Genomic DNA, 20,322 nt, shown 5'->3' with positions numbered 1-20,322 from the left:
TTAGCACTCTGCCCCGCCCAGCTATAGCCCGCCCCTCCCCTCCTCGCCCCGCCCCTTCTCACTCTGCCCCGCCCCCTCCGCAGCTGCAGCTCCTTCTCGTACCCAGACCGCCCGGCGCGAGGCTGGCTTCTAGCCCCGCCCAGTTATGACTGTCCCTCCCCTACTCGCCCCTCCCCTCCCCTTCTCACCCCGCCCCTCGCACTCTGCCCCGCCCCTTCAGGCTCTCTTTTTTCCCGTCTCCTGATTGGCGGGGACTGTACGGCTCCCCGCCCCCTTCCCCCGTGGTTGCCGAGCAACGCGCCGACGCGGCCGGCTCAGCTGATCGCAGCATCTCGGGCCAGCCTCTGGCCATGTCTTCACTACGCAGTGCCACCCCCAAACTGAGGAACTACTTCAGGGACAAATACATTCCTCAGATCTGTGAGGTACTGGAGCCACGGAGTCTCTCACACACACACAGGACACGGGGAGATGCCCGGGAGGGACGAGGAGATTCCTAGGGCTGCCCTCGAGGAAGGAGCGGGGTTTGGGTAACTCGAGAGGGAGGGAAAGGTTAGAGAAGACCAGGGGGTGAGGATGGCTAAGGCAGGGGTGGGAATGAGAAGAAAGTCGAGAAAAAAGTGACATTCTCCCGGGAGAGAGAGCACAGGGCCCTGGTTGGGAACCTCGGAGCAAGAGAAGGCGTGTCAGATGCACAGTGCTATTATAAAGAGCATCTTGAGCTAGAAGTGGGCAGCGAGCCTAGAACAAGACGTCAGGGCTCTGTGGGTAAGGGTTGCCTAGCCCCGCTTCCAGCAGGAGGGAAGAAAGAGTCATCTCCATTGACACAGGTTTTTAGAGCAGGACCTGGGGTCCCGGTTTCAGCAAAGAAATGAGTTTCAGGGTGCATCTGTATGAAGCAAAACTGGATTTATTAAAAGCGGAAACAGCGGTGTTGCAATAGAGAGTAAATCACACCCGAATGAACAATTGTGGATTTGGAAGGGAGAGGCACTCAGTTTAAGTGTCTTCACAGTGGGGTTATAGGTATACTTTTTCTTTTTCCTTGTGGCTTTCAAAGTTCCATCTTTGAGTATTGGTAGCCCGCCACACATCTTTTTTCTAACATTACTGCAAAGCATGTTGTTTGTAACAAGGTTAGATTAAAAGTTGAAGTTTCTTTTTCTCTCAGTAACTAAGTAACTTTTTTTTCTCAGTTGTGTGGTGGATTTATGACTGGTTTTATTTAGTTCTGGGAGAGGAGAAATCAGGAGGTCAAAGATACGTGTCTTTTTGGCCTTATATAAGCACAGCCTAATCTCTGGCCTTGGCATCCTCCATTGGGGTGTTTGGAAGGACATCATCTAGCCCTAAGTGAGCCCAGTGTCCTTCCCGTCTTTATTAGGATACCGTTTAGAAAAACATATATTTCCTGTGTGGTCCGGTAGGTCCCTTCTGGCCGTGAGAGCGGATCAGAGCTGCAGGAGCAGGGCTTCCTTCTCTAGCACCCCAGTCACCACAGGTCCCCCATTCTGCCCAGCCTCCGGAGTACAGTATGGTTCTGGATACAAGGTTTTATTCTCCTGCGTGCAGGGAGCTGAGAAAGTCTGGCAACTTCTATTTTGTCTGTAAATAAATAGTTGGCATTTGTTGTGGGTGATGCAGTAGGAGTTTCCAGCAGATAACTTATTGGGGAGAGCGGAGGCTCTAAGGGAGGAAAGAGCAGTTTGGCACAGTCCTTCCTTTTGGGTGGTAATCTTGAAGTACTTGTTAACATGTTAAATATGGGCAGGTCCCAGAGTTTATCCTGAGAAGGCCTCATCACCTCTGCTCATGCATCAAGCAGGTGCAGTAGGAGTCTTGAGCCTTACCCATTCCCTTTCCCTCAGAGACCATTGAGGTGGATTCTATTCTGCCATCTCTCCCTCCCTCCCTCCCCCTCCCCCCCTCTCTCCTCCAGGACTTGTGCTTGTCTAAAAGCCACCTGTAAATATGTGGAACCCATAATCCTTTACCAAAGACACCCATGTATATCTGACCCCTTCCGAACATCGCCTGTGTGTTCTGAGTCAAACCTGGTTGTTCACCTACAATACAATTTCTCTACAAACTTGTGTACATTTTAACTAAAGGAAAACCAAAACCAAAACTGTACTCATGCTGGGTAGGGAGACTGTGGCTAAGGGTTGCTTGAGCCCAGGCATAGTAATGGTAAGACTCCAAAAAGAAAATAAAAACCAAACCCAAAACCCAAATAAAACAAAACAAAAACTTGCCTGGTTTATTGAATCTGCTGACTGATGTTTAGTTTTTGTTAGTTTTATAACAATCACTTAAATATATTATTATTTCTACCCAGTTCTCTCCTCTTTTCTTATAGAAATCCAATCAAGAATATAATGAAAATTTACCTTTGTCCTTTGTTTTAACTTGGTCCTGTTAACTGTTTTTTTGTCTGGGTGCAGTCTTGGATCTTTCGCAGATTAATTTAATGGATTGCTGACTTTATTAGTTTTGTTTTATATGGTGCCCCATTCTATCTTTTGAGTACATTAAATCTTAATTGTGTACAATATAATTTTTTTTGGTCCTGGAATGCCCATTGATTCCTTTCAATGCATTGCATTTTTTATTGATTTTTATTGAGCTCTATATTTTTCTCTGCTCCCATCCCTGCCTCTCCCCTCCTCTTCAACCCTCTCCCAGCATTCCACTTTTTAAAATTATGAAAATATCTTTTCATTTATTTTGATATCATTTCCTGTTTTCTTTAACACGTTAATGATTATTTTTATAAAATAACTATTTGGAAATGATGGAACTGCTATGCCCAGATCCGCAAAGTCTCCCAAAAACCAACAAGGAGACCGAGTTCCGTACGTAAAAGCAAAGAGCCTTTATTTCACATAAGTTTGCAAACTCGGTCTCTCTGTGTATCCAACGTATTGGAATAAATGGAGAGCCCTAAGTTCAGTTAGAGTTGGGTTCTTATAGTAGTAAAGGCAGAGGTGAGGAGTCTCTGAGCTTCAGGACCCCTGACTGGCTGACATTTGTCTAGGGGTGTCCTGGTGAGTTTGTTCTGGCAGATGGTCCTATCCTCAGCGGTTGGAACTTTAGGCATTTCCTTTGGATGGTCTGATCTTGGGTGGTGCTCAGGTAATCTCAGTTTATGGTTCTTCCTGCAACCAGGTATAACTCCAGGGTAAACTACTGAGCCTCAGGCCTACATTAAACTTATGTATGGCTGAGTCCTACTCTGGCAGGTGATAATGGTTGGAAGTAAAGAACTTACTTTGGGTGGTCTGTTTTTATTTAGCTTGTCATGGCCGGCTCCTACTGGAACAAGTCTCTAATCCTGGAACTCAGGAAGCTAGGACAGGAGGGTTGCTATTAGCTTAGCCTGAGGCTACATATTGAGTTCAAGGCAAGCATAGGAAGAGACCACATCTAAAATGAAGACAGAAAGAAACACTGGTTCCTTTAGTATCTGAATCAGTTTTGAATCTGTGTCTGTTGTTTCTTTTCCTCCATTGATTATTATATTTTCTCAACTCTGGACATATTGAGTGATTTGTTCTGTTGGATATCAAGTAAAAAGGAGCAGTAGACATTCTACACAATCCACTCTTTTACCATGGAGAGTCCCCTTCTCTTCTCTATAGACTGAAGAGGTCAGTCATTCTAGGCCGATGAAGCTGGCTTTATGCTAGACTAACAGGCTCCTCCCTCTTTCCCATGAATATCCTCCTAGAGGTGGTTCTGCTGGTTCCTTCACTCTAGATTCAGACATACTTGTCATTGAACAAATGTCCACATGTGGGCGCCTCTTATTCTTTCGGCTCCATGCAACTACCCAAAGCTGTCTGACTTCCCTTTTTCCTACTGGTGGAACATTCTGGGCCTGGACACACTCTGGTCCTCATTCTACCTGGAGCTGGGAAAGTGTGCTTACTGGCAGTTCACGAAAGCAGAGTCTTTCTCCTGTGGGATTTCACTACTCTCTGATGTCTTACCTGAATTTGCACTAGGATGCATGCACTCATGTTGAACAGAGTTCAACTTCAGGTACCGTCCTCAATTGCTCTCCTGAAAGCATGCAGACACATAGTAAGTAAATGAATCAGTCAACCAGTGAGTAAATAAATGTTAAAAGCATGAGAATAAAAAGTAATATAATTCTTTCAGGAAGGAATCTCTCTCTCTTTCTCTCTCTCTAATGGTGTATTCTTGCTATCTAAGTATGTTGTCTACACAAAAGAGATTAACATAGATATAGTAATAACCTTTTCAAAAGACCTTGGAGCTGAGTCTTTTAATGTTTCGGCTGTGTTTGTTCCTGTGTATGAGGGGTGGCACATGCATGTCGTCGTACATGAGTGGAAAGCTTAAGGTCAGTCCTTGCCTTCTATCTGGTTTGAAAGAGGGTTTCTTTGTTCTTTGACGCCAGGCTTGTTGGCCCTTGAGTTTGAGGGATTCTCCTGTCTTCACCCCCGCATCCCAGGGCCACTCGCCTATGTGTGCTCTTCACCTGACTTCACATGGGTCCTGGGGATTCAAACTCAGTCCCTCAAGCTTGTGAGGCAAGTGCTTTATCCTCTCTGCTGTCTCCTCAATCCAGAGCTTGCTATTTTATGCATTTGCTTTATATTTTAAACAAATGAAGTAAATAGACAGATACTTAGAAGTTTGGGCAATAAAATGTTTACTGTGTATAAATTATTTCATGGTCCAGGAACTATATATTATAGAAACTCCAAATTAAAAGCAATATGCAATGGCAATGCTTAGGGGCTGTACATACAAGAAAGTTTAGGAAACACAAATCCATGTGATTCTTCTGGTTCACGATAGTCATCTTTCCTCTCAGAATACAGATATTGCACACACTGTGTCTCACCTCACTGTCTGTCTTTTGGAAGTACTCCTGGAAGGCATTCATATCTTTAAGGAAATTATTAAAATAGGAGTCCATGCAATGATGCCCTCTTGGAAGGAGTTGGGTACATTAAAAAAAATTAGACATACATCTGTATTTCTGTTTCTACTTGATAGAGGTAGGTATTGTCACCTCCTGGCAAAAAGACCAGCTCCAGTGAGACCAAAGATGAGCTCTGTATTATGGATACACTGTCTACAAAATTATTAAACAAACAAATATAGCAATTGTATCAGAGTAAGAAACTACATTTCAAATGGTGAGGCTGGGTTTCAGTTTAGTATCTTAGGCAAGTGATAGGAGCCTGCAAAGCTGGCTCTGACCAGCAGAGGGCGAGCTTCAGTTACAAATCACGACTGAAGCCGTTTGACTTTTTCTTGATTTTTTTTTTGATAAAGTTTTTATGGCCTACATTTCTTTCAAGATTCAGTTGTCAGTTTTTATTAAAAAAACACATTTACTTAGAAGCCACATGGATCCTGTTATTGGGTGTTTGTCTTACGGGGTGCAAAGGAGAGGCACAGTGGTTTTTTGTACTTTCTTTCATGCTCCTTGAGCCCAGGAGACCAGCCTGGGGAACCTACCAAACCCCTGCCTTGGAACAAGGAATAAACATTTACCAAGAATACAGGAATCTGGAATTTGTACGTGGCGAGGGACAGCTTGCTGATTTGGGAGAGCAGGGACTGCTACACTGACTTAGTTTGCTGGGCCTTTGGGTAAAGTGTTTATCGCTACTCGGATGTGTGTGTGTGTGGGGAATCTTTACCGAGTTCCTAGTCCAGCCAGCCAGTTCTCAGAGGTCGTTCTAAGATGAATCCACACTAAAGATACAAAATGCTGCCAATGCTTTACTTTTGCGGTGGTTCTTTACCTAGGGGTAGCCACAGATGATGATCCCTCCATTGGAGGAATGGTATGCAGGTGTTCAAATGCTTATCATAGTCTCCTATGGTCTGTGCAATCCAAGCCATCCAGTCTGGACTGGGCGTGCGATATTCCTGTAGTCCTGGTTCCTCGGGAGACCGAGGCAGGAAGGTTGCTCAATGCTTTAAGTTTCAAACCAGCTGAACAACACAAGCATACCCGGGCTCAGAGAGAGCCCCTCATGCTGGATAACAGGCAGATTCTGGTGCAGATAGGACCCCTCATGCTGGTTCCCAGGGGTGTTCCCTTCTCCCCAAGGTTTCTCCGGCACGGACAGAGCACTTGGGACACTCGCGTTGATAAAGCTTCTAAAGTTAAACGGTGGCGGTGTCTGTGTAAATGGTGACTAGTCGTGGACGATTCATTTTCAAAGGCTCACGACTGGACTGCAGAATGAGACCTACCCTGAAGCAGCATCACAGTGCTCCACGTCTCCAGGGGGAGGGGGCACTTTGCTTTGTTTCCTGAGGTTGGAGAAGGGAGGGGCAGGAAAAGCTTTGAACAGAGTTCAGATTTTTTTTTTTTTAATTGCGAAGTAAAGGGCTTTCTGGGACTCTGATTCTCAAGCGGCACTTTTTCTCTTTAAAGCAACCTCCTTTTCTTTCTTCTCAAAGGCTATAGACATCTGTACTGTTTGTTCTATTGTCTGTTTAAAAGATGTATTTCTTTGTTTATAGATGAACAAAATGTTTCCAAATAGATATGAGCTCTCCCGATAGCTAGTTCTGTAGGGAGTTACCCAAGTGCATACTTTTGGGCGAGCACGTGGCATGGACAAGGAGCACCAGGATGAGGCTTTCTCGGGCAAATGACCCTGGTTTGTGTCCCCACAGGGCTTGCGTGTTAGAATGTCGGCTCCCAGTGCTGCACTGTGAAGCGGTAGCGGGACTTGGAGCAGCTGTGGTCAGGGACCATCAGCCTCACAGGTGGACTGATGGTGATCTCACCGGAAGGAGTGGGTTACCACAGGATAGGTTGGTACACAAGCCAATCCAGCTTCCCCGGGGCCCCTCTGGCCTGGGGCATGCTGTGTGTGACTCAGCACCGAGGTCCTCACTAAGTGCTGGCATCATGCTCCTGGACTTTGCAGCTGCAGACTCTAAGCCATAGGAAACTTGTAACTCATTCAGTGTGTGGTATTGTTATTGCAGCAGGAACAAGAGACAGTGATCGATTGGGTCTGGAGGAGAATTCCTTTGTCTTCACAGAGTGACCCTGTCTGATTTCTGCATCCATTCCTGGTTATTGGTGACTTGATCTGTCCTACTGGGCTTGGCTTTTCTGGCTTCCCCACCCATACACACTCTACTCTCTTCTGGCGACTTGGACATTTCTGACTAACGGGGCCACACAAGCATCCGAGGGCTGTGTTCATTGCAACACTCTTCGAGCAGTTGCTTTTATACTACGATGAGGCTGTTAACATAGTCACCGTGCGTTCTGGGTATCTGACCTGATAACCTTAATTGGTTCTCACGAGTTAGTCTGTCTCACGAGTTAGTCTGTCCCTGCCCCCCTCAACCCAGAACTATACTGGCAGCTAACTACCGTATGTCTGAACCATTGCTCAAGGACCCTCTTCTTTCCTTGCCATTTTTTTTTTCTAAACACGTTTTCCCATTCTAGCTCCTTCCATTTCGCTTGGCGTACAGTCTGTCACAATGGTTCCTTGTCACCACACTGTGCTTTCCTGAGTCTCATACATTTAAGACTCACATGGGTCCTAAGACATACATGCCTCATTATCCCACTTCAGGAAACAAGAGGAAACCCCCATTCTTGTACAGCAAGTAGCGCTTGTCTGCTGAGCTGTCTCCTGGACCTTTCTGCTGATGTCTACTGTGAAGTCAGCTCTGTGGCTCTTGCTTAAGCTGGTCTAAGGTCCTGGCTTCCATCCCTAGCACTTTAAAACAAGCAAACAGAGAGAAATATTTAGTCACTGGTCATGCTGCCTTGTTGGCATGTTGCTGTGTGCCATCCACCCATGAATTTCTAAACTCCTTGCTGTATTGTCTTGTCCATTAGGAGCAAATGAACAGTCATAACTCTCTGCAAAAAGTAAACTTTCCACTCCATTAGCTCCATGTGCCTGTACTGCCATCTCAGAAACGTAGCCTCTCTATTTGCCTAGGTTTCTGATTTTAGGAAAGTGGCTTTATGATCTGGAGAACACAGAAATACAAAGCAACATGCAATGTCTGATATTTCTTAACTTGATCCCTAACTTTCTTAATTCCCACAGAATTAAACCCCACTAACTCTCAGACTTCTGCACCTGGGAATTTCTCAAGGAGCTTGCTAAAAATACAGAGCCCTAGGTAGCAGAGGAAGTAGGTTGCCATCCAAATAGTTCTGATGCAAATGTCCTCTAGACACAGACTATGAAGGAGGAGAAGGATTGTAGAATGGGGGAAGCAGAACCCCTGGGCTCTGTAGACCCCACACATCAAAGCGTCAGGGACAGATGGGTCTTCCAGCAGAGCTGTTCAGGAAGCGGATGTAGTGGAGGGATCCAGCCCCTGTCCCTTGATGCTTTTTGGGTAATAGCCACCTTTTAAAATCTAGCTTGAAGCTGTGGTGGGAACCAAGGGTGCCTTGGGTATTTAGTCTGCAAGTAGCTAAGCTTCTCCTGAGAGAGGTCAGGGAGGGTCTGAGTCAGGGGGACTTAAGAGGTTGTTACGGTCCATTTTCTTAAGAAAAAAAAAAGATTTATATTTCTGTGTGTGGGCGTTTTACCTGAATGTGTATGCACTTTCTGCATGCCGGGTGCCCACCACGGTCGTAAGAGTGGGCTAGCTCCCCAGGAGCTAACTGGAGGTACATGTCTGGTGCGCACCAAGACTGAATGAGTGGGTAGCTCCCCTGGACCTGGAGATGCCCATAGCTCTAAGCCGCGGAGCAAGTGCTGGGAAGCAGACCTGAGTCCGCGTTGAGTCCTGCTGAGCCATCTCGCTACAGGAGCCCTGTAGTGTTTCTTTTAAGAACTCAGTTCAGTCTCCCGCCCTCCTCTGTCTCTGCAGTTTGTGAAGAGTGTTTGCTTCTGCCAATGGGAGCAGTGGACAGTCGAGGATTTTAGAAGCTGTTGCTGGGTGGCGGTTTGGCCTTTTTTCTATGTTGGTGTCCTTTTCTGCTGAATTGTGGTTTTAAACCCTGCTTTGTTTTCAGTCTCTTGAATTTATTATCTTCTTTCCAACGGGGGGGTGGGGGGGGTGGGTGGAGGGGAGGGGCCTGTGTCTAAACTGAGGCATTTTCCTTTATCCTGCCGGTGGGGTCCTAGCCGGCTGCAAAGCAAAAAGGAGTCAAGGAGTTGTGAAGGGAGGGTTCCATTATACAGAGTTCAGTCAGGACCGATTTCCTGTATTTCTTTTTTTTCTTTGTCTGCTTGTTGGAGGGACACTGGGAGAGCAGCCAAGTCCCTAGATCTATGTTTGACGGCGCTTGACCCACGGCGGTGAAAACACGCTCTGTGTAACTCTAGGGTCTGGGAGATTTTGTTTCTGAAACGAAGGAGCAGGAGAAAGCCAACAAGAGTGGCTTCTGGGTGGGGGAAAGGAAAAAAAAAATCTCCCTCCCGTTGAGACATACCCAGTGAATCCTAAAGGGACTCAGGGAGTCAGGAAGAACAAGGTGAGTGTTAGGAATATTTCCTAATGCGAGCTCTCTGCCGACGCAAATTCCCAATCAAGCCAAATCAAAGCAAGCCAAATTAAGAAATATCCATGTTTAGTGGGATTCCTGCTCTCTTGGGTGGCCCTGAGGGGGAGCCGTGAGGCCTTGAACACAACCACCAGGAGAAAGGAAAAGAGACCATGTGATTCTCTTTTAGGAATTCACTTAAAGACCCTGTGGGAGTGGTCCTGACCTGGCATTCTGGGATTTGTAGTCCAGACCAATACAGCCTCAGGCCTGGGAGCTGGGGGCTATGCTCCCAACTTAACAGTGAGTTTTCAGCTGGCTGCTGTTGGCTGTGTGGCTAAGGGCAGAAGTGTTCAGGAATTCCGTGTGCTTCATTGATACTGTTTTTAATGGTAATTTTTTCTCACAGGGATAGCCCAGGGGAAAATTACGCTGTCTCAGCTTCCTGAGTACTATAGATATGCTTTAAAGTGCATTATCTATTAATAACAAAAATTAATAACTTAATTGCCTATTAAGTTATTTGTTTCCTTCCTGTGTGCACATTTCCCATAATACCCACATATTCACACACATGGATATATATAATGTATATATTTTCCCAGCATAGCTATATATATATATATATATATGTATATATATATTTTCTTTAAGTATCATGGATGATAAAATATAAATGCATTTTAATATTTTTCAATTTACAATAGATTCCTCCTCCTGTTGTGAGCCCATGGCCTCACCATGCTCTAACAAACGGCTCTGCCATTGAACCCCGCCACAGCCCCATAGTAGATTTTAAACTTTTTCTTTTTTTCTATTTTTGAGATTATAATATATTACAACATTTCTCCCTTCCTTTTCCTCCTCCCAAACCCTGCCATATACCCCTCCCCACTCTCCTTCTCCTTCATGGCTGCCTCTTTCACTATTATTGCATGCGTGCATATATGTAGCTGTAGCATATGTATATTTGTTCCTAAATACAACCTGCTCAGTCTGTATAATGCTACTCGTATGTATGTTTTCAGGGCTGACCGTTTGGCACTAGACAACCATTTGGTGTCCTCTTCCCTGGGAGGATCATCTCCCCTGCTCCCAGAGTTGCTCGGTTGACAGTAGTTCTTTGAGGCCTTAGAGGCTTTCCCTCCCAAAGTTTGGCATGTCTGTTGGTGTGTGTCGTCCTTGTGGGCTCTCCCTCCCTCACACGATTTGGCATGTCCGTTGGCGTGTGTCATCCTTGTGGGCTCTCCCTCCCTCACACAGTTTGGCATGACTGTTGGTGTGTGTCATCTTTGTTCAGCTCGTATTTGGGCAGACATGTCGGTGAGGTTTTATAGGTGTAGCTTCTGGTGTTACTAGGAGACACAGTCTCATGGCAAACTCCCTGCTTCTCTGGCTCCCACGGTCTCCCTACCCATCTTCAGGAATGTCCCGGGAGCCTTGGGTGTGGGAGTGTGTTGCAGATGTGTCATTGGGGCTAGGCTCTCCAACTCTGCATTGAGGTCGGCTGTGGTTTTCTGTAGTGGTCTCTGTTGGTTGCAATGAGAAGTTTCCTGCATTGATCTCCACTGTAGATTTTGACCATGGACTTTATCAGTCACCTTGGTTCCTCACCAGCCCAATGACTCATGGCAAGGAACATTTACAAGGAAGGCTGAGTGGGCAATGGGTCTACGGTGTGACACACTGCAGCTGCTCCCAGTGCTGCTACGATGAGCAGATATTTGATAGAGAAGCGGGCAAGATGGAGGAGCGAAGTGATTGTTCTTTTTAATTTTCATTTCTATCTTTTAAACATTTGTCTTTTGAAGGGAGGCTATAAGGGAGGAGGGTGGACAGGGAAGGACTGAGAAATGAGTGGGATTGGGGTGCATGATGTGAAACTCCCAAAGAATCAATAAAAAAAATTAAAAGAAAAATGGTTCTTCATTCTTTTGTGGGAGGGCCAGGCTGGTCTTGAACTCACAGAGATCCACCTGCCTTTGCCTCCTGAGTGCTGAGATTAAAGGCGTGCGCCACAGACTGGCCCCTTATACTTAAAAGGGGTAGAAACCGTGGATCTAGGCATTATAACTATCTTGAATCTGAACAAAGATATTTCGAAGTTTCTTACATTGCACAAAATACTGGGCAGCAGGTTCTCTTCTGTCGCTCACAGGCGTTTTAGGCAGACGCAGGTGAACGGAACTGTGGTTGGACTGCATGTCACGTAAACACAGAGCCACCAGAATGAAAGCAGAAGCCCTGACTTATTCTCTTCTCAACAGGCGCTGCTATGTGGCTTACTTGTGACATGTCCTGTCGACCCACTGAAATATTTAGAGCGAATGATCAAAATTATCATTAAAAATGGTCTGGAAAACCTTCTTTGGTAAGTGTTGTTTTGATGTATGTAAGGAAATATTCTGAAGGCCAAGGACTTTGTATAGCATCCTGACGAAGGCTTGCCGATCTGGGGCTTGTTAAAGAATCCGTCCGTGGGCTCTTCGCTCACCAAGGGTTAATGTGAACAATATACTCCTGATTGTCTCAGTGTGAGAACGCGGTCAGCTCCCATCCTGCTCCCAAGACAGAGCCTTTCAAGGTGAGGATGGAGAGACGGGTGACGTCATTCTCGGGAGTTCAGTGAATTCTGGCCGTTCTGACCTGCCTCCTCAGGGGAGGTAGCGTCCCCACCCCCACACACATATATGACAATCAGTGATTCAATTATAGAAGTACTTCATCTTGACCTTGCTTTGTAATTTTATTAAAGGGACATGTGCATCGATCCAGCACTGAAACCAAGACTTCGGAGACTGTCCGAAACATACTTAGAACAACTTTTTGGACTGGATGACCAACTGGTAATTATTATTATTATTATTTTAAAATTTGTTTATTATGTATATAGTATCCTGCCTGCATGTATGCCTGCAGGCCAGAAGTGGACATCAGATTTCATTACAGATGGTTGTGAGCCAATATGTGGTTGATAGGAATTGAACTCAGGACCTCTGCAAGTGCAGATAATGCTCTTAACTATGGAGCCATCTCTCCAGCCCCACAACTGGTAATTAGTCAAACACTTTGAAATACATCTTAAGTTCTGACCGAAGTACCCAAACAGACTGTAGATTTTACTGGGGAGTGTGAGATCAGAATCTGTTTTGAACTGAGACCACGTAGGAAAGCGGGAGAACAACACACACAGAGCCAACACGAGTCGAAGAAATGAGTAGGCGTTCTCTCTTCCTGACTGCTGTTCTCCCGCTCTTCCTCTCACAGACAGAACTAGCATTGCAGAAGCTGGATTTACTTGCATACCCTGTAACCCCAGCACTCAGGAGGCTGAGGCAGGAGGATGGGAGAAAGTGAAGGGCAACTGGGGCTACTTGGCGAGAGCCTCTCAAAAACGAAGCAAAAGCCTTTGGAGAACTCTTTACAGCAAGGTGGTCTCTTTCCTTCCTTTGTGGTCCACCTTCCACTGGCGGCTGGCTGCCCCAGCCGATGAGGATACAGGAAATCATGCTTGTAAAGTTAAGACCAGACTGTTAATGAGATTGAACCTGAAAGCCAGACCTGGTCATCTCTGAAAGAAGGAGCCTGCTCCAGCAGCTGGCTTTGGTCCTCTAAAGAAAACAAGGGGTAATACAGGAGATGGGGATATTTAGAACACTCTGTGTGTGTGTGTGTGTGTGTGTGTGTGTTGGAAAAGCACACTGAGAGAGAAGTGTAAACAAAAATTAGATATGCTTAAGATTGTGTATGACACTGGCTCATGCTAGGGATGTGGCCCGCGTAAGTCCAAGTAAAGCTTGGGAGCTCGCAGTAACGGTAGACATTGAAAACCGCAGCCAGAGTCATATTCAAAGTAGGTGCTTAACTTAGACATGAAAACGTGAGTCTCAGGTGCTCCGGGTTGCTTAGTTAGCGAGCTCAGCCCAGGCTGGATGCAGATTAATTTACTCCCTCACACTCAGAGAAAAACATTAAAAATAACGTTGAAGAATGAAACATCAATCCTCAGTGTATTTGACATTTCAAATCATCATATAGTAGTATTAGCTTTATTTTAAAGCAATTTTCATTCTTATAATTTTCTGTCTATTTATAATGACTAGCAAGGAGGTGTTCTAATTCTTTTCCAATAGTTCTACTTCCCAGTGACATTCAAATATATGCGCCTATGCGGGCCATTCTTATTCAGACCACCACAAGGAGCAAGCCAGTGAGCAGGACCCCTCTACGGCCTCTGCCTCAGCTCCTGCTCTGGGTTCTGCCTCCTCTGAGTTCCTGTCCTGACTTCCTTCGATGATGGGCTAAGATGTGGAAGTGTCAGCCAATCAATCCTTTCCTCCCCAGCTTGCTTTTGGTCACGGTGTTTCAACACAGCGATAGGAATCCTGGTGGAGACTTGTAGTGTCAGCTCAGTGCCTTAGTGGCCACAGCCGCAACACAGGAGTCTCAGGCGGGGCTGTGTACAGTCTGCAGAGCTGAACAGGATATGTTACCTGTGTAGCCCCAGGACAGGCTCGTGGGGACAGACTGTGTACCCTGGAGGTCCTCTCCTAGATCTTTGTGAACAACACGTCAGCATGTATTCAGACAGTGTTCTGAGACTGGACAGTAGCTGTCTTAGTTAGGGTTTCTATTGCTGTGAAGAGACACCACGATTCAGTCCATCGTCGTCATGGTGGGGAGCATGGAGCTGTGCAGGCAGATGTGCTGTCGGAGCTGAGAGTCCTATGTCTTGACTCAGAGACAATAAGAAGTCGGCTGACTGTCACACTGAGGAAAGCTTGAGAAAAATGCCTCAAAGCCCATCCCCCCCAGTGACACGCTTCCTCCAACAAGGCCACACCTCCTACTCCCTTTGGGGGCCATTTTTTTTTCAAACAACCACGTAGTGTTAGCTGTAGACTTTTGAACCCGGGCATGGCCCTGTGCTGATGAATACTGATGAATAGAGAGGAGACAGGCAGCCGCTCAGAAATCCAGGTACGGCAAGTAAGCAAAACCAGACCAGGGAGGGGAGTGCCTGCCCCTTCACAATGGCTCATACCAACAAACATCAAGAACTTTTAGGAAACAGTGGGCTCGCCTAAATGAGGTGCCAGAAACTCACCAGATGCCCGCAAGTATGGAAGGGAAGCACTCTCAGAGAATTTGAGAAAACTGCTTTTACAATCCTAGTGGGCTTAAAGAGAAGCTCATGTGTTTCAGTAATGGAACAGAAACTTAGAGATGAAGGACTTTTTAAAAGCAACAAAGTCTTAAAGTCAGTATTGTCCAAGATGGTGGGAGAGAGTCTCTGCAATCCCTATGAAAATGTCCGTGATCACCCCCCTTTTCTTGTACAAAATCAGAGAAAACAATCCTACAATATACACACAATATACAATGTACACACACAAAAATACAATATACAATGTGCACACACAAAAGAATCCTGAGTAGCCAAAGGTACTCTGTGCAAAAAGAATAAAGCAAGAGACACTGTACTATCGCGTACCTGCACCTGCGAAATGTGTTCAGCTCCTCTTAGGAACACATCAAAGCACAGCCAGGGTGACCCTACTCCAGGGAGAATGATGGACGTTTTGATGAGGATGCACAGGAAAGGGAACTGCCATATTGTCCTGCCTGTTTGTATACATTAAAAGAAATGAAGTCAGTGTGTTGAAGAGCCATCTGGAGAGCTGGGTGTGGTTGTGTAAGCCTGTAATTATAACACTTGAGTGACTGAGGCTGGAGGATCATGAGTTTGAACTCAGCCTAGGCAAGATTGTGGGACTGTCTCCAATAAAAGCCAGAGATGTCTGTAATCCCACAATCAATCCAGTACTGGTCACAGTAGCCAGGGAATAGTAACGTTTCTATCTGCTGGTGAATTAATAAAAAAAATAGGCATACACACAGCCTGCACACAGCAGAAGACTATGCAACCATGAAAAATTGGAATTCTCTCATTTCCAGAACCATGAACAGAGATAACATTAAGGGGAACAAGGCAGGCTCAAGATCTCAAGAGATCAGCGTCTTGTGATCTCATTAGAAGAATCTCAAAAACGTTGCTCTCAAAAATGTTGAGATTTGAATGATGGTTATCAGGGCCCGGGAGAGCGGGGCTGGCAGATGAAGGGAGCAGTGGAGGAAGAATGATGAGTGGCCCAGCTGCAGGCAGCTGTGAGCGAGACATCCTGGCTGGAGGAGCCATTACAACATCAAAGCCGGCAGTGTTGGCAGGGTGGCCCAGCAGGTGATGCGGCCGGGCCCCACACCTGCTGGCCTGAGTTCAGTCCCTGGGAGAGAACTTTCTATGTCCTAAGGCTGTCCTTTGACCTCCACATATGAGCTGAGGCATACATGCACACCGCATAAATGAATAAACATGTAATAAAATAATTTTAAAAAGCCAGAAGGTTTTTGGAAGTTACAACCATAAAGAAGTGGCAGATGTTCGAGGAGATACATTTAATTGGACCTAAACATCACCCAGTATGTACTGAGCAAGACATTACATAGTGTCTCATTAATATGTATATTTTTTATTTGTACGCATCACTTAAAATAATTGTAAAAAAAGGAACACAAGACAAAAATAGTGCCATTGTTTAACATAATTGCAACAATTGTTGAATATCTCCTAGTGTTAATTATAGTCAGACATAATTATTCTATTTCTGAGCTTCCCTAATTGTCTCAAAAATGTCTTCTTATTTAATGTTCTGTTCAAGTCAGAATTCAGAGTCCTCGTATTGTACTTGGCTACATGTATCTAATTCTTCTGTAATTGACAACAGTTCTCTTGTCTTGTTTCTATTAAGGGGATCATAAAGTGTCTTATAAACTCCATTCTCATTCTTTGTTCTAGTCATTTTTGTTGCTATGTTTTCTATATTTACTGTAGAAATTTGATGACATTAAGGTTCTTTCCCCACTTATTTTTTTAAAAAAATATAAAACCCTTAAAATTGATTCTATATGTATAGGTGTTTTGCCTTCATGCATATCTGGGTACCTTGTGTGTGCAGTTCCCAAGGAGGCCAGAAGAGGGCACAGAGTCCCCTGGAAGTGGAGTTACTGATGGTTGTGAAATGCTCTGTAGGTGCAGGAAATCAAGCCCAGGTCCTCTGCAGAATCACACCGTGCTGCTAACTGCTGCGCGGTCTCTCTAGTCCTCTGCATTGATCAACTTGGGAGGCCCAGATGGTCTGGTTGACTGACTTTTAATTAATGCGTCATAAGTCACTAGAAGTCCTTTGGGCTTTAACATAAGTTAATTGCTAGTGATCAGAATTACTGCTCACAACTGACAACTTGAATTTGAATGATTCAATGTCCTGTAGGCAAAAGCATAATTATAGACCAGTTGTGTTCTGCACTGCACACACCAGTTTCAGGGTGACAGCACCAGAGAGCCGCTGTCACTAAGAACACTGAGCGTGCAGCCCAGCATGGTGGCACACACCTTTAATCCCAGCACTTGGGAGGCAGAGGCAGGTGGTTCTCTGAGTTTGAGGCCAGCCTGGTCTACATAGTGAGTTCCAGGACAGCTGCTTTTATATGGGACAAAGGTTGGGTTTCCTGTACTATCGTGGCAAGTCCACCAACCTGTAATTCTACTTTGAGGGGAACTGATACCCTGTCCTGACTTCTGTGTGCACCAAGCTCTCATGTGGTATACATTTGGGCCAATGCTTAACACAGAAAAACAGTGTTTTCTTTTAAAGAATACTTAATTCAGCTTAGAGACATCACACAATTCTTTTACTCCCTAAAGTGAATGTATTCTTTTATGTAGTTTCAATAAAAGTAATACTTTCTTATTACCTATTTTTTTCTGGGTTTTTATTATTGATTTTATTGAGATTTACATTTTTCTCTGCTCCCCTCCCTGCCTCTCAGCTCCCCTCTTCGACCCTCCCCCAAGGTCCCCATGCTCCCAATTTACTCAGGAGATCTTTTTCTACTTTCTACTTTTTTTTTTTTTTTGGTTTTTCGAGACAGGGTTTCTCTGTAGCTTTGGAGCCTGTCCTGGAACTAGCTCTTGTAGACCAGGCTGGCCTCGAACTCAGAGATCCGCCTGCCTCTGCCTCCCGAGTGCTGGGATTAAAGGCGTGCGCCACCGCCGCCCGGCTACTTTCTACTTCCCATGTAGATTAGATCTATGTAAGTCTCTCAGTGTCTGCACTGTTGTCTAAGTTCTCTGGGATTGTGGTTTGCAGGCTGGCTTTCTTTGCTTTATGTTTATAAACTACTTATGAGTGAGTACATGAGATAATTGTCTTTCTGTTATTACCTAAATTTTATTACCTAATTTTTGCTCAATGTTGATGTCACCTACTTTTCTCTTTGATATAATTATGCTTTTCCAGTTATATGTAACATTACAAATTATAGAATTAATATTGAGATCTAATCTATTCCTCCTTTTAGGTAACCAATTTTAGTGGTTTTTTATCTGTTCTTTAAAACATGAGAAATTATATTGTTTTCCTCTTTGGCTTCTTACACGCACACACACAGTATACACACTGCACATATACACACACACACTGCACACACACATCACACACACACACCATACACACTGCACATATACTCATACACACTGCACACACACATCACACACACACACCATACCCACTGCACACATGCACACACACTGCAACACACATCACACACACCACACAACACACTATATGTATACATACAATATACACTACACACAACACTGCACACACTACACAAAACACTGCATGCACACACTCACATACTGCAATACACTGAATATACATTGTACACACTGCACAAATCTATCTATAGTGTTCTATATATTTCTTCCCTAAATATGTCCAAAGTTTTTATATATATATATTCATATATACAGCTTTAAAAATTGAATCTTTAAAATTTATATTTGATAATTGTGTATATATCATACACAGCTTTTTCAATGGTGCTGTCACCAGGAGCGCCATCTAAATAACACCTAAAATCAAAATGAAAGCCATGGGCTTTAAGTCGTCTCACAGATGCAGACGAGCTCATCTAGGAAAAGGAGAGTGAACCTAGGACCCTTGCGCTTGGTGCTACTGGTCTGGGAGAGGGAGACCCTGTGCTGCAGACCAGAAGCCTTGGTAACTAGTCCTGGCCCTTGGTGTCTGTTATCATATTTCTTTCCTTCTGAGACCGGAGGGAGGCAGCCATAATGATGCACACCTTTAGTGGAGGCAGGCAGATCTCTGCGAGTTAGGGGCCAGTCTGGTCTACAGAGTGAGTTACAGGACAGCCAGGGTTACGCAGAGAAACCCTGACCCAAATAAATAAATAAATATAAAAATAAATACATAAATTTTTTAAAAAAGAGAGATTGGATAATTACTAGCTCCTGAGAAAACATCAATTTAAATATCCCTATAATCTGAAACAAAGTATAGGAGTAATGACTTGAGTTAGATTAATGTTGTTTTCTGTAAATTTAAGCGTAACATGGAAGAATAGTAGCGATTCTGTTGTACTTGCATGTTCTATTTCCTGTTATTTATGGCATCTGAGATGTAAATGATGCCTTTGCCAACATTTATGATTCAGAGGCAGGTGTTCCATGTCAACCTGATTTATACAGCAAGACTCTTCCTCAAAAGTAATATTTGTTATTAATCTAAATTGTTTCAGTGACTTTGCTTAATAAAGTTGTTAGTAAGTAGCTACAAGTTCATGAAAAATTACTTTTCTAAAATTGTATTTATTTGGATGTGTTTATAAAATAGAGCATTGGAAAGCAGGTGACAGTGAGCGTTCCTTCATGCACAGACCCTTTGAGCTGTCATCAAGGTCCCTGTTAGTGACCTGCCGGAGACGGAGAGGAATGGCTCACGGCGGAGCCCTGGCCCTTCCCACCCTGCCATGGCACAGTTGTGCAGGCAGCTGTTGCTCTGTTTCAGAGACTTGGGTGCGTTTTGCTATTGCTGCTGCGTCCTGAGCTTCAGATGCTTGGCTCTCTTTCTGAGAGCCTGGTGTCTGGCTGAGTTGGTCTTTTGTGTGTCTACATCGATGACTCCTTAAGATCCAAAGTGGTGGCTCTTCATCCCCTGGGCTCCTTGCCTTGCTGAGGGCATCCTGGGTGATCACACTTTCCATCCACTCTACAGGTCAACTCGTACTTTCAATGCCGAGGTCCCTTTCCTGCCAGCGTGAAAGCACTGAGTAGCAAGGACTCAGATAACAGTTCCCGTTCAGTTTCCTCAGCTCCGGAAAGGAGAGCCGTTCAATATCATTTTTATTGGCAGCATTGAATTATTTCCAAAGTTGGCATTATGTAAGACCTTTGCGATTCTTTTAAGAACAAAATTACGAAGTTTAAAGTCACTTGAACTTTGTTGGCACTGTATTTGTACCTGTGCACAGGAGTGAGCACACACCATACCTCACATACACATGCAGGAAAAAAAAAGACAGAAACATGCCTGGTTCTTAACAGTGCTCACATCCACGAGTAAATGTGCTACCGTCGTGTCTGCTCCTCCGAGGGCATAGAGAAGGTCAGTCGGGTCAAACCGTCTTCGGCTGTCCCCATGCTCATTGTGAAAGACTGTGTGGGATAAGTTTGTTTCTCCTTAAGCAAATTCCACGGTTTATACTTTTATTTCTTGTGGTTTTCTTAGTCCTTTTTGGTGAAGCATTTTTGCTTGTTGTTTAGAGGAGAGAATATCATTTGCAGCATTGACAGGAGACAATCAGTCTCAATAGTGACCAACAGACTGCAATGCTTTTTCTTTTCCTTTTGAGCCAAGCTATCAGGTAGCTCAGGCTGGCTTTAACCCTGCTATGTAGCTGTATGTGGATGATCTTGAGCT

At 44.7% G+C, this 20,322-nt stretch overlaps 1 protein-coding gene across 1 annotated transcript in view; it reads left to right on the top strand.

The window, feature by feature from the left end:
• The first annotated feature begins 350 nt into the window (after positions 1-350).
• The window catches only part of Fbxl13 (F-box and leucine rich repeat protein 13), a 145,018-nt gene continuing 125,046 nt past the window's right edge, over positions 351-20,322 (top strand). The window contains exons 1-3 of the mRNA XM_038315584.2: positions 351-425; positions 11,746-11,849; positions 12,234-12,324. Of these exons, the coding sequence (XP_038171512.2) occupies positions 351-425; positions 11,746-11,849; positions 12,234-12,324 (270 nt within the window). The remainder of the gene's footprint in view (positions 426-11,745; positions 11,850-12,233; positions 12,325-20,322) is intronic.

This window comes from Arvicola amphibius, chromosome 18 (genome assembly GCF_903992535.2).
Source record: "Arvicola amphibius chromosome 18, mArvAmp1.2, whole genome shotgun sequence".
In the NCBI taxonomy this organism is placed as follows: domain Eukaryota; kingdom Metazoa; phylum Chordata; class Mammalia; order Rodentia; family Cricetidae; genus Arvicola; species Arvicola amphibius.
This window is presented reverse-complemented; position numbering and strand designations above follow the sequence as displayed.